Genomic DNA, 16,982 nt, shown 5'->3' with positions numbered 1-16,982 from the left:
TTTACTCTTCCATTCCAACGCCGAAGGACGAGGTAAGTTTTTCTTCATCCTCGGCGTCTGTATTTTCTTGTGAAGTCGCTAAATGATTGGAAGCCCAGGAACAATTGGGTTTTGGATATAGTTTCGATTTACAAAATAGGGCAATTCAGAATGGGGAGAGTTAATTTTTTTATTCACATTGGGTCGCATATGCTCTTTTAATTGACTGGTGATGTTTAATCGTAATGAGATTTAGTTTGTACACCAAATTCGCCGATTCAGGATAACTGTGGGGACAATTTGGTTATAGTAGGAGTTTTCGTATAACTCGGAACAATTGGTATTAATACTCGGAACAATTGGTATTAATGAGTTAAGTATATATATATATATATATATATATATATATATATATTTTTTCAAAGCACAATGATAACAAACATATTGTTTGATTATGGAGGACATTATTCATGTACCGATGATAAATGGATTTCAAGAGAAGGTTCCATGTACGGTATAATGTTTAAGACATCAGGCTTAGAGGAAATAAGTTATTCTGATTTAGTGGGTAGGATATGCAAGAAGGTTGGGATAGGAGAATCATCCACAAAGTTGAAACTGAGTTATATTCCGGTAGTAGTGCAAACGAAGAAACAGTGGTATATTTTGGATGACGATGATCTCGGTATCTATCTGACATCGTTTGATAATGAGGGACACAGAAGTGTCTTGTATGTAGGGGTCATCAATGTAGATGGAGTGTCTTAGGTGGCCGAGCAAGTTTCACGTGTAGAGAGGGTAAGTCCTGTTGTTGTGAATGTCAAGGAGGTGAGCGCAGCTAATGATATAGCGAGTGATGGCGTTTTTGTCGGAAATGCTGAGTTTAATGATGGTGCTATTGTTATGTACACAGGAAAGGGTTCAACAGAACAACAACATGTGCCAGTAATGGGGAATGACGAAAGTGTTAATCTATCTCGTGAGAATGAAGAAAACGGTGGAGATCAAGATGACATAAGTCAAACATATCGAATGCTTGTTAATGTTGATCCTCTAGACTGTGTAGAAGAACAATGTATTCAACGTGAATGGGCAGACGGTTTGAAACTGAGAGTTGGTGCAGAGTTTAGCTGTAAGCAGGAGCTAATAGATTTAGTTTACAGAGGTTCTCATAAACATTTTTTTGGCATCACTGTACACAAGTCTGATAAGAAACGATACTATGTGAAATGCGGTCAAGCTGAAACTGGATGTAACTGGTATATAAATGCCGCTAAGACAGCTCAGTCACATATTTTCACGGTTAGAGTATATAGGAAAATGCATTCCTGCTCTCGGGCTTCTGCGTGTACTAGCAGCAAACGAAGGAAAGACACACCTGGGTTAGTTGCAGGCGTTGTTAGTAAAACTTACCCAGGTCGATTAAAACTACCACCTCCTAGAGATATCATGGCTTTGGTTCAAACTAGAGGTCGTGTGGAGGTATCATACTCTACGGCATGGAGAGGCAGACAAAAAGCTATAAGTTATGTTTGTGGTACTCCAGAAGAGAGTTTTGAGCATCTGCATTCGTATTTGTACATGATAGAGCAGTTTAATCCTGGTACGACATCAAGTGTTGAAGTGGATGAGTTAGGAAGATTCAAGTACCTATTCGTCGCTCTGGGTCCTACCATAGAATGGTTTGCGGCAATGAGGAAAGTGATAATTGTTGATGCAACTTCTTTGAAGAATGGATTTGGTGGATGCCTTGTATTTGCAACAGCTCAGGATCCAAATCATCACCATTATCCCCTTTCTTTTGGGGTAGTTGATGGGGAAAATAATGATAGATGGAACTGGTTCTTCACTAAACTTAAAACCCGTATACCTGACAGTTCTGAATTGGTGTTTGTTTCTGACAGGAATGTAAGCCTGATCAATGCAATAAGGGATGTGTACCCGCAAGCTAAGCATGGTTATTGCATTTATCATTTAGCCCAGAATGTGAAAAAGAACGTTCGGAGAGAGAAAGAATTAGTTGTAGGCAAGTTCATGGAAGTTGCAAGGAAATATACAGAGGCTGAGTTTCTTGTGGCTTATGGTTAACTGGGAGAAAGGTATCCGGATGCAATTACGTATTTATGTAATAGTTTGCTTGAGGAAAAATGGGCAAGGTGGTATTTTCCGGGAGAAAGGTATAACATCGACACTAGTAACTGTGTAGAGTCTATGAACAGCGTGTTTGATGATGCGAGGAAGTATGCTTTATTACCTATGATAGATGCCATCTTGTCAAAGGTATCTGAGTGGTGTAACAAACATAGGAAGGACGCTGCTACAGCAAATGGAGCATATAAACTGGTTCCCTATGTCGAAAATGTCTTACACGGGAGAGTTGAAATTGCTCAGTCCCTAAATGTGACTGAGCTGAACTCGTTTCTGCTTGAATACGCTGTGGTCGGTGGAGATGGGAAGACTTATCTAGTGAACTTGAAAACCAAATCTTGTTCATGCAGATGGTTTGATATAGACAAGTATCCTTGTGTCCATGCACTTGCCGCAGTGAGAATTTTTATGGCCAGGGAAGATAGAAGTGAGGACATCCACTCGTATGATTTGTGCTCGAAGTATTATACTACGGAATTGTGGGCACTTGCATATGCCAGGACGGTGTACCCTGTTCCTCATCGTTCACAATGGGTAATTCCAGATGATATCGAAAAGAAGATTGCCCCAAAACCACCTGAGGTCCCGAAAAAAGCTGGAAGAAGGCAACAGAGAAGATTTGCATCGGTTAGAGAGCGTGGGCCAAGGCCAAGTAATAAGCGTAAGAAAAGGCAGGGTAATACTGAGGATGGAGTCGGGAACGGTAATGGTAATACTCAGGAGAATGAAGGCAGGGATCCAAATTTCAATGCCAGTAATTCTGAAGGGAATGCGCATGGTAATACTCATGGTGGAGGCTGGTGGCAATATTTCAATGCCAGTAATCCTGAGGGTAATACTCAGGGTGGATCTAGTACTCAGGACAGATGACAATTTTAATTTGTAAGCTTATTAATAAATTGGTACAACTATGTGAGAATAAATTGGTACAACTACGTGAGAATGCTATGTTTCATTTCATAATAATTCAAATAGTTCATAGTAATACGGAGTTGACTAAACAGTTCATACTAAACAACAATAAAAAATTAGTTCATAGTAAAAAGAAGTTGACATTCACTACAAGCATAATACGGAGTTTTTAACTAATCAATAACACAAACATAACTAGTTCCAACGGATATGTAGCCATTCCCAGCTAGTAGTCAGTTACAGAAGTAGTAAATTTTTCGCACATTGGTAATGCATGTAGAGGAAGCAGAGCTCACAACACTTGTTGTAGTGCTGGAATCGACATGCAGGGAAATCGGTCAAGACTGCTGGCAGCAGCAGACTCTCTCCCTACCCTTAAGAATATATCAATCAACACATTTGGTAGCTGGAAAAGCACGTTGTTTGTCATTCTGACGAAATCTTAAAAGAGAGGGTTTTGAAATTTGTATAGATAGACAGAGAGAGAGAGAGAGAGATATCTTCAAATATGGATTTGAATATGTATTTGAAATTTGAAATGTGGTGAAATAACGGAACCTATTACAAATTTGGAATGGATAAAAAATAAAAAATATAAAAAATCAGAAGCATTGTCAGAAGGGAAAAAAAGAATTTCCGGAGAAAAACGTTACAACTATGTTCTCACAATAGTTAACCATTTTAATTTGTAATGGTATGAATAACTTGGTACAACTATGTTCAACTATTTTCAGCTCTTGGTTTTGGGTTTGCTTGTTCTCTCGTCCTAAAAAATAAAAAAAATTCTATGTGTCCAAGGCTTTTCTAACAATTATGGAAAACGAGTGAGAATGTTCTGTTTCATTTCATCGGAAAATGAGCTTCCGTGAGAAATAGACACATATCAGTTACTTTTTACTTTATCAGATAAGGGTTGTGGGCCAGACACCGTAAGTGGAGTAGATGACTATACCTTTATCAGACATGACCTTTTTCAGACATTCTCAGTTAATATATTATTGAATTATATGAATACATTCTGTTTTGGTTCTAGGTTGCGGTATTTATCGGTTCGGTAAACCAATCTCAAATTACAATAACCATGAAATCGATTTCATATACACCAAATGATATGAAATCGATTACATTCTCGTAGATTGTATGCATAGTTATGTTATGATTAACATTTAAACTAGCCAAAATAAGCAATTTATAAATCTTTGAACTTTGAAACAAGTGTTCTCATAATACACATCATAGTTCTATGAAGAGTTCACGATAAGTAACCACATAAGGCATCGAACATAACATAAAAACGCGAAAACGAAATCTGATTACATGAACATGATGGGGCAACAAATTAAGTAGTACTTGTGAAAAGTTCAACTACATAATTACATATTTAATATAAGTAAAACTAGTTTTTTTGGTTAAAATCGGAAATGTACAACTACTTGAGAGTGTGTATAACTGTCATACTACGTACAAAAACGTATCAAACCTCATATGAAGAAATGACATGTGTCCACGGTTATTGGATATTAGCTATTGGCGGCGGCACGTGAGCGAATTCCACACGTGAGGGACGGCCCCATTTTCTGCGTGTAATACTTAAATAATATTATATTTCCCTTTTTCTCAGTTGTAATATAATTCAAATTTGAATTTCCCCCAATACCCAAATTCAGCAAATTCGAACTTCCCCCCATTTTGAATTTCATTTCACATATTTCTATTATGTCTCTCTCTCTTGGGACATTCCTCTCTCTCTTTCAAATTTGTGAACTTCCTTTGCTACAGTGACTATGGACCCGACCTACAGCGACGAGAAGAGAAACAAGAAGCTTATCGACCGCCTTTACCATGTAGCCGATGCAGAGTTTGGGATTCCAACAGTTTGTCCATGTGGTGGAGGAATCATCCAGGAGATTTCTGAAGATCCAGGAAAGAGATACTACACCTGCAAAGTGTATAAGGTTTGAATTACTTTAATTTTCTGGTTTTAGATTGATTTAAAATTCCTGGGTTGAGTGTATAAGGTTTAGGTTTATGAATTGTTGTGTAGAACGACGGCTACCACTTTAGGGTAAAATGGGATCTGATTTTGAGATTATGAGATTTTTAGGCTAAAATGTGAGATTAAGGACCTGCGCTCGAGGATTGTGAAAATGTCAAACCATGAATTTTAAATCAAGCAAATGCGCATGGAGCTGAACAACAATGCTGAAGAGATTGCAAAGCTGAAAGGTGTATTGGCGGGTTTAGGGTTTAATGTGTAGAACTGATACAGTTCTTTAACAATCCCGTTGTTTAATGAATCCTTGTTTAATTCCCAGATTGTTTCATTCGCAGACTAATAAGTTATCTTATCCTTAATTTTTGATAATTTAATTTTACCGAGTTATGGTTTGACAAGTACTCTTAGTTGGGATATATTATACCAATTTGTACTACTTATTATAATTTCAAGAATTTGCACGTAGTTGGGCCAAATTATACCAATTAGTACCAGATTTTATGGGTTCCCAAAGTTACACGTAGTTGGACCGAATTATACTAATTAGTACCAGATTTTAAGGGTTCTCAAAGTTACACGTAGTTGGGCCAAATTATATCAAATAGTACCAGATTTTATGGGTTCCCAAAGTTACACGTAGTTGGGCTGAATTATACCAAATAGTACCAGATTTTATGGTTTACCAAAGTTACACGTAGTTGGGCCGAATTATACCAAATAGTACCAGATTTATGGGTTACAATAGTTACACGTAGTTGAGCCGAATTATACCAATTTTCACCAGAGATTTAAATTTCCCCAACTTGAACGTAGTTGGGCCTTATTATACCAAATTGTACCAGAACTTATAATTTCTTAAATAAATTTAGGGTTTAACCCCATGTAAACAATTATAACGAATTCTATTATTTAGGGTTTCTTCATATTGTACGGTTATTTCACATATTAAAGAATTAGTTTCATAATACTTACCTGAATTACAAGGCGATCTGAGTGGATCCTTACTAAGATGGTGCAGGAAGTGGTGGATGAAAAAGATAAACAACTTAGGAGGCTGGTGTTTGGATTTTTCCTCCAAATTTTTGCTCAGTCTCCTAAGTTGCTCATCTTCTCATCAACCACTTTCTGTACGATCTTAGGGTTTCATATCGAGAAGGATAAGAAAGCGGTTTTTTCTAAAAGGAAATGAAAGGTTGGGGTGATGAAATGAGAAGGAGACTAGGGTATTTAAGGATAAGTGGGCGGTGGTTGGTGACGCCTGTACGCGTTACAATTATAATGTAAGACTGGTACAACTACCAAGCCTGGTAAACGATTTCATTTATTATCATTAATGTATTGAAAATAAAATAAAAAAAATTATATTCCAAATAATAATTAATGTTGGAAAAGTGAATAACAGAGATATCATTGCAAATACAAATTAAGTGAAAATATCAAAATAAAAAAAAACAAAAGTACAAAATAAGAAAACAAAAATATATCTCAAGAAGATGTGGCCGTGCCATGTTGAGAGAGTTCACTTGATGAACAGACAGTTATTTAAAATTAGGATTTCTGACAAGTCGAGAATAAATAGATGTTACAATGAATTAAATGAAATGAAAGAAATGAAATGAGTAGTGGGGTATTAAAGGAAAATTGAGGCGTTGGTTATTATCATTAATCTATTTAAAATGGAATTATAAAATTCATTGAAACACGACTACTCGAAAAACAATTTATTCATTGAATCTAACTGCTTCCTTTACTCATCCTATCCTTGACTATATATATTCCTGATCTTACCCTGGAGATCACATAAACCCTAAACGTCGTCCTTCAAAAACACATAAACCCTAAAATAATCATCAATATCTTACTCGTTGATCTCAGACTCTTCATCAGATGAAAAACCCATCGTACACCTTAAAAGCAAGAAGGATGAGTATTTCATCTGATGAAGAGTCAGATCAGCGAGTCAGATCTTACCCTGGAGAAATGTCGTCCTTCAAAAATACATAAACCTGAAAATAATCATCAATCTCTTACTCGCTGATCTCAGACTCTTCATCAGATGAAATACCCATCTTACTTACACCATAAAAGCAAGAAGGAAGGGTATTTCACTTGATGAAGAGTCAGATCAGCGAGTCAGAGTTTGGTCAGCGAGTTTGGTCACTTGATATTGCAGACTGGGAAATACAAGGTTTAATCTTTGTTCAGGCAATAAAAACATGATTACAAGTATAAAGCATTGATTGGCATTGATTGCTCATGCTTATACTTGTAATCTTGTTTTTTTTTGCCTGAACAAAATTAGGCTTTGTAGGATGCAAAGACGATGTAGGTTTTTGTATTCAGTTTTTCACATTAGGTTTTTGGTTTTCAGTTTTTGATTTTAGAATTTTGGATATCTTCGTTTGTAATTTTTGGTTTAACCTCAGTTATTTTAAATAGATATTTTAAAGAATAATTACTTCAAATAAGATAATAAATTCTCGTGATTTACGCTTATCCTTTATGAATAAAAAAAGAGGCGTCTGCTTGATGACGTCTTCACGCGTAACCAGTATAAATGGGGCTATAAATGAGTGCAGATTCTCGATGTAAAACTGATCCAACTACCAAGTCTTATCAGATGTTAGGATTGCATGTAGGTTATTAAAACGTCAACGTTACGAGACCCAAAAGTTTGTGAAATATTTCCATTAATCACAAAAAAACACATAATAATATTAATAACCAAATGAAAACATAATATAAACATACAGAAAACATAATAATAAGTTCAACGAAAACTAAAAACAAACATAAAAAACACAATTATTTAGAATCTTTTCCGCCATGGATGTTATGTTAACCATCCATGGCGTGGATCTTGGTGAAGCTACGTGCGAGTTACTCGTAGCTTGCCCTGTCTTCCCGGTACATCACCGCTACCTCCTCCCTCACGACGTCGCCTTCCGCCACCAGCGGATGCAATAGCATCTGGGCCAGACTCATCAGCATCTGGGCCACAGATGTCGCGATGCACCACGTATCAGGCATGAGCATCGGATGGAAGATGTTGCCACGATGGCTCACATTGGGTGGAAGATGGGGGTCCGGAAGTGCACCTTCTGTGGCTTCTAGGGGAAATCCGGAGGGAAGATGATGCGGAGAAAGAGGACACCCCCTTCGTAGGGAGTTCCCGACGGACCGGTGATGGTCACCGTCCACACATACACCTCCTCCGCCTCCACCCCGGCGGAGTATATTGGCGACAGGTTTCGCTGGAGGTCAAGCAGGTATCGGCGCTGATGTCGGTGTGTGCTGAGGGCTGAGGGTTGTCAAGTTTTACCCTAAATGAAATCAATAGCCGCAAGTGCACAGCTGATCGATTGTAGTACTTAGGGATCGAATCCACAGGGAAGGAGGATCTTTCCTGCAAAAGCCTTCGAAAGAAATATAAAGTAAGGAAGTCTAGAACCAAACGGTTTTGTGGGGGTTTTGGTGGTGTGTTTAAAATGTAAAAACGAATCTTAAAGAGAAAATACGGGAATTAAAATGACCTAATAACTAAACTTAGCGAAAACGAGTAAAAATAAAAAAATGGCTAACCTAATTGCTTAAATGAAAATCGATTGAAAGGGAATGAAAAAATTGAACTAAAGCTTTAAATAAAACAGTGTAAATCTATAAGAAAGAAAGTGTTGGGCTTCAGGGAAGTTTTCTCAGGGGTACGAACGATTCAAAACATTGCTAGAGAGTAAATTTGATAAGATCTTAGCTTAAACTTTTCGAACTGGAGTCACGGACGTATGAATACGCCACTGTCATGATCATAGACAACTATCTCTCTCAACCCTGATCAGTAGGTTTCCACTCTGGCCCTGGAAAAGAAGAGATGCATTATGTTTAAGACTCGTCAGCATTCAAAAATCGCCCATAGGTTGGTTTCCACTCCTATGTTTGTTTTGCTCTCCCAAACTAGATCTGACACCGGATGAACACTTTCGTGTCACCAAGCATCTTGATCAGATTGTAGTTCATGACGCTACTCTCATGCAGTAAAAAAGAATTCAGAAGAAAAAGTTCTAAGATTCGGCTCAAAAGCTCATGGAATCCTCACCGAACATATAAATCCCCATCAAAAATCTCTTAATCCCAACAATAAAACTACTCAGACATAATGAACAAAATCAAAAACATAATATTAAAAAGTAGAATAGAAACCGAAATTGAAAAAGAAAGAACAAGGGTTCAAGAGACAAATCTCTCTCTCCCTAAAACCTAAAAAGAAAGCTTAAAGTAAAATTTCTGTAAAGTATTTCGTCTCTCTTATTCCTCCTTAAAAACGACCTAAATGACATGTATTTATAGTCTCCAATACTCTCTGATGTCTAGGGTTCCGGAATTGAGGCTGGGAAAATGATACAGGCTTCAGAAATGGGCCTTCGGGCTTGGAGTTAGCTGGCTGCGGTCGGGATGAGTGCAACCGAAACATGGGTGGCTGGCCGCGCTCGCGGTACTTCTGACCGCGGGAAATGACCTGTTGGCCGCGGGTGGAAATGCTTGCCGGCTGGTTTACGGGACATCTTGCTCTTCGCGTATCTTTTGATTGAACCGTTGGATTACCAAGCTGTAAAGTGTGCTAGAAAGCTGATACTTCCATCTTTAAGATCTCCAAATTTCAGCTGGATCAGACGGTGAGAAGGCCTTCAATCAGGGGTGAACTTCTGACGGTTTGACTCTGAGCTGAAATCTGGTTTTCTATCCATTTTGTTAAGCTTTTCACTAAGTTAGCTGAAAAGAGTTTTGGAACTACAAATACAAGAAAAACGTAAGAAAAGTACTTGAAAGCAATGAAAAACATAGAAAAAGTATTTCGAAACGATCCATAAAAATTGTAAAAATATGGTGTTATCAACTCCCCTAGACTTAAACCTTTGTTTGTCCTCAAACAAAGCAAAAGCCTAAACTGGTTAAGTGAAAACAAAAATAGGAAATACACAAATCTCAGAGACATGAACTCCTAAACTAGGACCAAAGATAGTGCATCAATCCACAACTTAGTCTAGAAAATTCTCACCAATGCACAAGAGATACTAGTCCACATTTTCCGTCATGCAAAACTTAAACAATCTAAATCTTGATTCCAGTCAACTAGCTCTCTACATTCATTAAGTTCAATAGTGAGTTCTCATTAAAGACATTATCCAGGGTAGACGGCGTTTGGCATTAAAGTGCTGTTTAAGTGGTGGAGTTAAAGTGTTTCGGGTTACCTGAAGATCTGGAGGATGCAAGATAATATGCAAAACCGCAAGAGAGATAAGGACCTGTTGATGATCGCAATTTTCAGTCACTTCTTCTTGCCAAATGTTGTTTCATAATCCTTCCTCATTTGTTGTAAACAGCTATTCCCCCAGACTTAGATTCTTTCCGGGAATCAGAAAATGATCTCCAAAACTCCATAAAATCGAACTCCAGTTGCCTTGGGACTTAAAATTCGACCTCTCTAGACTCTCTAAGGCTTTTATTTCCTTCTTTTCTTATTTTCGGATTTTTTTTTTGAACGGGAAATGCCTTGTAAAGAGAGAGAGACTAGCAGACGAGATTGTACCAAAATTTGAGATTTTTCTAAGGCAAACTGAGCTTCCTCTTGTGTTGAATCCTTCCGGGAAATTTTTCGGCTAATCCTAGGTCTCTGTCCTTGGTGACTGAAAACTGCGTTGTTCCTCTTTTTCTCCAACGTTTTTGCACTTATCTGCATATAAGACAATAGAAAACAAGAGTGCATGTGGTTTGAAAGAGGATTGGTTAAGGTGGGGAACTAGATAAAGATGAATTAGCCATTCAGGATCAACTGAGAGTGGTAAAAGGATAAAGGAGTCCTTAATGTATGATTCGTTTCCCTGGTCTAAAGCTTCAATGAGAAAATTAAGTCCAGATTAAGTCCAAATAAAACAGAGCTAGTGTATTCCTTCATCTAAATCGAAATCATTCAAATTCCTCTGGGGTACTTCGTTTCAAATGTGCTTAGCTACCGCCTAGTCTAGTCCTAAATCATGAATGAGCATGTCACTAGCAATAGTCTAAAAGCACACAGTCAACTATCATTGAATCATGTTCACCATTCCCTTTTAAAACGTATTTTGTTTTGAAAACCGATTTTGAAAAACTTTAAGGAAAATGCAAAAAGTGTAGATAATGCAAGACTCATGAAAGAAAAGTGGTTAGAAATGGATGAAATCCTCCCCCAGACTTAAATCACACTGTCTTCAGTGTGAAACAAGTCGAGATTGGATGAGAAAAATGCATAGATAATCGAATTGGTAAGGCCAAAGAGAAATTACCTGGATCCGGGATGCTATGGAAATGAACCGGATTCATTCGAAGAGGTTTGGGAAGGTGATATGTGGTGATGAAGGTGGTGGAGGGTGGTGAATGAGGTGGAGTGGGGATTGGTGAGGTGAAATGAGGTGAAGTGGGTGGTTTGGGGTCGGGTTTGATCTCAACGACCATTTGCCGTGGTCAGGAGCCACGCGACCGCTGCAAACATGTGCTTGGCCGCGGTCAGGAATACGCAACCGCGGTCGACCATATGTTTCCCGCGGTCATAACACCTGCGACCGCGGGGGCTTATTTCGCGGCCTCTTCCTGCTTCTCCTTGGTTCCTGCTGGGCAGAGCAGTCAGGGGCCATCCTTCTTTTTGGTTTTTTCGGGTTTTTTGATTTTTTTGGCTTTTTTATTTTATAAGAAACACCTGAAACTAAGAAAAAGAAAAAGATCAATAGAAAAAGAAAGAAAAATCCTAAAGAAAACAATACCTAAATGGGTTGCCTCCCATTAAGCGCTTTTGTTTTAAGTTGTTTAGCTCGACTTTTGGTGTTGGACGTGGCTTAGTCCAATGAAGAAGACCTTGTCCTGAGACAAGTCTTTTTCGACATCTCCTTGCTTTGCCTAGCAGGTTCTTCGTCACTCCAAAGTTCTTCTTCAAACCCTGCTGTTGCAGAACGTTTTCCTGCTTTGCTGTTGTATGGGACAGCTTCTGTGAAGACATATTTGTCGATATTAGCAAATGAAATTCTCCGGTTAGGCCAGTCCATTATAGCTCCGGAAGTTGCTAGAAAAGACCATCCGAGAATTACTGGATAACTTGCATCTCTCGTCTCGACAATGTAGAAGTCGACATGCACTATGCAATCTCCTATTCTCAAAGGAATTTCATGAGCTATTCCTTGAGGTGTTGCATTGGAATCATCAGCTAGACTAATCTTTGCTCTAGTCCTGTGCAGGTGTTTAATACCAAGTCTCAAAACAATTGCCTTGGATATCATGTTAAGACAAGCTCCAGAATCACAAAGCACGTTTTTAAACATTTCTCCTCTAATAGAACAAGAGATAAGAAACTGACTTGTAGTCTTGACCTTATGGAGAATTCGAACTTGCCTTTCTCTGTAGGTGTTGGCTGGTGTTTCAAATGCAGAATAGGTTTCACAAAAGAAAGTTGCAGCGTCGTATTCAATGATTGAATCGATGTATGGCATCTTTATCTTACTGCATATCTGGTCTTCTTAGATTGAAGAGTCAGCTGAATCTTCAACATATTCCTTTGCCATCATACAAGGTAATGATTCCTGCCAATCTGTTTCTTCATCTGAAACTTGGTTTTCTTCTCCGTGAGTTGCTTTTTTAGGTGCTGGAGGTTGAAGTTGGGACAGAAGATGTATTATTTTTCTCTCAAATCCCGGAGGTGCATCTGAGAGACCAACTCCCGCAGTCAGAGGCGTCGCGACCGCGGGATATAGAGCCTTGGCCGCGGTCAGGATGCTCGGACCCGCGGCTCCGGATATAACTTGCTCATAGTCTGTTTCCTCCTTCTTGTACTCGACACGAACTTCTCCAGCTTCTTTATTGGGTAGACCAACATCATATGAACTCATACCAGGGCGTTGTTGTGCATCTTCATCAGGATCTTTGGGATATCTCTTAGAAAATCTCTCAATTTGCTCAATGTTGGGCATCTGTTCCATTCTTGCATCAATCTTCCGTGCTTTGAGCTCGAGTTTTTTCAGCCTGTGCTCGATCTCTTGCAGCTCTTCGTCTGTCTTCTCTCTATACCAGGAGGCGGATTCTCTGACTTCTTTAATCTCCTGCTTCGATTCGACAATATCACTTGAGTTCTATATGATGTCATACCCTTGTCTTGTCTGCTCTGTTGCGACTTGGTGGATCATTCCAGCTAGTGTTTGTGCGTCCTTGTGGGTTTGCTCTTCCAGAACTCGAACATGATTGGCCATATCATCGAATTTTTTGTTGAACTCTTCAGAGATTGAATCAATTTTCTTGAGCAGAGTATTTTCGGTGAGAATCTGCTGATCAAGGAACTGGTTTATCATTCCTTCGAGGCGTCCCAAACGTCTGTTGATCCTCAAGTTGTCCTCTTTCTGACTAGGGTTCTGCAGTGGAGGATTATAGGCATGTGGCTCGAAGTAGGTTGGAGGAGGACCATAAGGATCTTCCCGGCATCGAACAGTCTCTCTGCGCCGGTGGTATGGGTGAGTTGGCTGGCTGTATCGATCCATGTAGCTAAGATTTTGGGCTTGGTATTCTTCTCTGCGTCTTTCTTAGGGTTTTGCGAAAAAGAAAATGCGTGTCTTCCCCGGAAACGGCGCCAAAAACTTGATGTCGGTGTGTGCTGAGGGTTGTCAAGTTTTACCCTAAATGAAATCAATAGCCGCAAGTGCACACCTGATCGATTGTAGTACTTAGGGATCGAATCCACAGGGAAGGAGGATCTTTCCTGCAAAAGCCTTCGAAAGAAATATAAAGTAAGGAAGTCTAGAACCAAACGGTTTTGTGGGGGTTTTGGTGGTGTGTTTAAAATGTAAAAACGAATCTTAAAGAGAAAATACGGGAATTAAAATGACCTAATAACTTGACTTAGCGCAAACGAGTAAAATAAGAAAAACGGCTAACCTAATTGCTTAAATGAAAATCGATTGACAGGGAATGAAAATATTGAACTAAAGCTTGAAATAAAACGGTGTAAATCTATAAGAAAGAAAGTGTTGGGCTTCAGGGAAGTTTTCTCAGGGGTACAAACGATTCAAAACATTGCTAGAGAGTAAATTTGATAAGATCTTAGCTTAAACTTTTCGAACTGGAGTCACGGACGTATGAATACGCCACTGTCGTGATCATAGACAACTATCTCTCTCAACCCTGACCAGTAGGTTTCCACTCTGGCCCTGAAAAAGAAGAGATGCATTATGTTTAAGACTCGTCAGCATTCACAAATCGCCCATAGGTAGGTTTCCACTACTATGTTTGTTTTGCTCTCCCAAACTAGATCTGACACCGGATGAACACTTTCGTGTCACCAAGCATCTGGATCAGATTGTGGTTCATGACGCTACTCTCATGCAGTAAAAACGAATTCAGAAGAAAAAGTTCTAAGATTCGGCTCAAAAGCTCATGGAATCCTCACCGAACATATAAATCCCCATCGAAAATCCTTTAATCCCAACAATAAAACTACTCAGACATAATGAACAAAATCAAAAACATAGTATTAAAAAGTAGAATAGAAACCGAAATTGAAAAAGAAAGAACAAGGGTTCAAGAGACAAATCTCTCTCTCTCTAAAATCTAAAAACAAAGCTTAAAGTAAAATTTCTGGAAAGTATTTTGTCTCTCTTCTTCTTTCCTTAAAAACGACATAAATGACATGTATTTATAGTCTCCAATACTCTCTGATGTCTAGGGTTCCGGAATTGAGGCTGGGAAAATGATAGGATTCCAATACTCTCAGATTTGATGAAGTAGTAGATCATATGATCTTCCTCTGCCTCACCAACACCAATGTACCTAAAAGATGAAACTCCAAGAATCAGAAAGACAGAAAGTCATACATTACAAGGATAATAAGATGAAGAGGAACAGAACCCGGTTTCAAGCTCAAAAGGAAGAGGGCCTTCAATACCAGGAAGGACAGAACCTTAATCAGCATGCTGAATCAACACAAGCACAATTTGTAGCAGCAGCAACAACATCAGTATCCAAGAACCCATTCTTTTTTGGAAATTTTGAGTGTTATAACAAATTCATCATCTTTATACTCTAAAACAGAGGCGTTGACCCAAAAATATACGGACGCTTTTCGGTTGAGTATCGGTTATAACCATAAAAATTTGTCCTTCAACTTCTGGTATATTTCTTATATTTCTCTTTGGATTTTTGCTTTCTCCTTTTCTTCCATCTCCACGGATTAAAGAATTGAAGTCAATTGCGGAACTCCTTATATTAAAGTTTTCTTTCTTCTCGGTTACTCAATGCGTTTCTTTGGATTTAGTTTTATGCGTAGTTTAGTCAGTACTAGAGTTGTCTTGCGGTATTTTAAGTTTGCTAACCTAACAGTTTCATTTCAACACATGCGTGAGATGTCTCAATACGAACTAACATTTTATCGCCATCATCGTCAAGATCTGACATGCATTCATATTAGTTGAAATTGTACAAACACAAGACAAACCCATCACATATCAATTGCCACTTCCATTTACACAAAACGTTCAAAGTTTTCAGATCCCAGGATGCGACTTTCGTGTGGCCTAAGAAAACAAAATTTATGAAATGCAAAAGAGACAAAGAGATTCCCAGAGTTGAGAACTATGAAGTCTGATTAAGCTCTGCTCTGCTTTTACTTTTCTTCATCTTTGCCTTAACCCTCGACTTTGCCATCAGAGTCTCTACTGTGTTTATGAAGTTCCCAACAGCCATCACAACCAGAAGAATGCCACAAACCATCACCTGAGATGATACCATCCACAAAGTTCTCAACTTCTGTTTCTTTTACTTCGATTTCAATCAATTTTCTCCATTGAATTAGGATAAGTCAGCTCACACCAGTGTGTCATGGGAACAGATGGAAAGAGTAAAAACATTACCTGCCATTCAGCAACAACTCCACTTATTGCCGCCCTTAGCAACTGTAGTCCAACGTATGCTTCAAACCCCTGCGTTTTGCCAAAAGTTATAATAAACATGTTAAGCCCAATAGGTTAAACAGAGAACCTCATGTTCCACAAGCATAAATCACGCAAAGCATTTTCTAAATTGCGGTTGAAAGAGCAAATATATTTCATTGTTCAAAGCATAGTATCATGAAATTTTATCAGCTTATGAAATGACTTGAAAGAGATATAGGACTTCCAAATATCAACTTGGGACTATGGAATCTGAAGTTTCGATGGGTTTCGGCTGTCCAAAATGCTTGCAGTAGTTAAAGAGTATGATGGTGCATGGTGGGGGAAATGAGAAACATTTAGATGTTATAGCATAAACTTAATTGTTACAAATATAGCAAAAAGCACACCTGTAAAATGAACAGTATAGGACATAACAACCATAGTTGTCCATCAACTCCAGCTGTTTCTCCCCACACAACATCCATCCTCTTAGCCTGAAAGTAAATCTCCACTTAGAGCCATTTTAAAAAAGCAGATAGAATTTTAGACTGAGGAAAAGTGCACATAACAAGGCACCTTCCCCAGTGCAATGCGAGTGTATAATCTTTGGCGTTGGTATCTGTTTTGCAGAAGCATGGCAACACCTTGCATCATAGCCCATTGCAGGAAGAGATGGACTCCTCTCTGTAGAGAATTGAACTCATTCATAACATTTATTTTGTGATCTATTAGTCTGCATTTAAGGAAATCTAAGCATTACCTGTTTCTGGACACAGTTTGGTTGACCTTTGATTTCCCATGTGAGGCTGACAAGGGCCATAGCCATGGCACAATAGTGATGATATAACCACCTGCAAAACCATATCAGGTTTAGAGGTTTAAATCATCCCCAACCCATCCAAATATTATTAAAAGCCAAACGAAACACAGCTAAATCAATTCAGATAAACAAAACTAAACCCCCACCCAAAGAGGATTTACTCATGAAATATATAGAGATCTAACTTCTACTT

At 38.5% G+C, this 16,982-nt stretch overlaps 1 protein-coding gene across 1 annotated transcript in view; it reads right to left on the bottom strand.

The window, feature by feature from the left end:
- Positions 1 to 15,476: 15,476 nt before the first annotated feature.
- The window catches only part of LOC18015117 (transmembrane protein 120 homolog), a 3,424-nt gene continuing 1,918 nt past the window's right edge, over positions 15,477 to 16,982 (bottom strand). The window contains exons 6-10 of the mRNA XM_006397004.2: positions 16,730 to 16,820; positions 16,546 to 16,653; positions 16,377 to 16,463; positions 15,949 to 16,017; positions 15,477 to 15,811 (exon numbers count right to left, since the gene is read on the bottom strand). Of these exons, the coding sequence (XP_006397067.2) occupies positions 15,671 to 15,811; positions 15,949 to 16,017; positions 16,377 to 16,463; positions 16,546 to 16,653; positions 16,730 to 16,820 (496 nt within the window). The 3' untranslated portion in view covers positions 15,477 to 15,670. The remainder of the gene's footprint in view (positions 15,812 to 15,948; positions 16,018 to 16,376; positions 16,464 to 16,545; positions 16,654 to 16,729; positions 16,821 to 16,982) is intronic.

The sequence above is a fragment of the Eutrema salsugineum genome, unplaced genomic scaffold (genome assembly GCF_000478725.1).
Source record: "Eutrema salsugineum unplaced genomic scaffold, Eutsalg1_0 scaffold_3, whole genome shotgun sequence".
In the NCBI taxonomy this organism is placed as follows: domain Eukaryota; kingdom Viridiplantae; phylum Streptophyta; class Magnoliopsida; order Brassicales; family Brassicaceae; genus Eutrema; species Eutrema salsugineum.
Note: the sequence above shows the minus strand (reverse complement) of the source record. Positions and strands in the feature narration are given on the sequence as shown.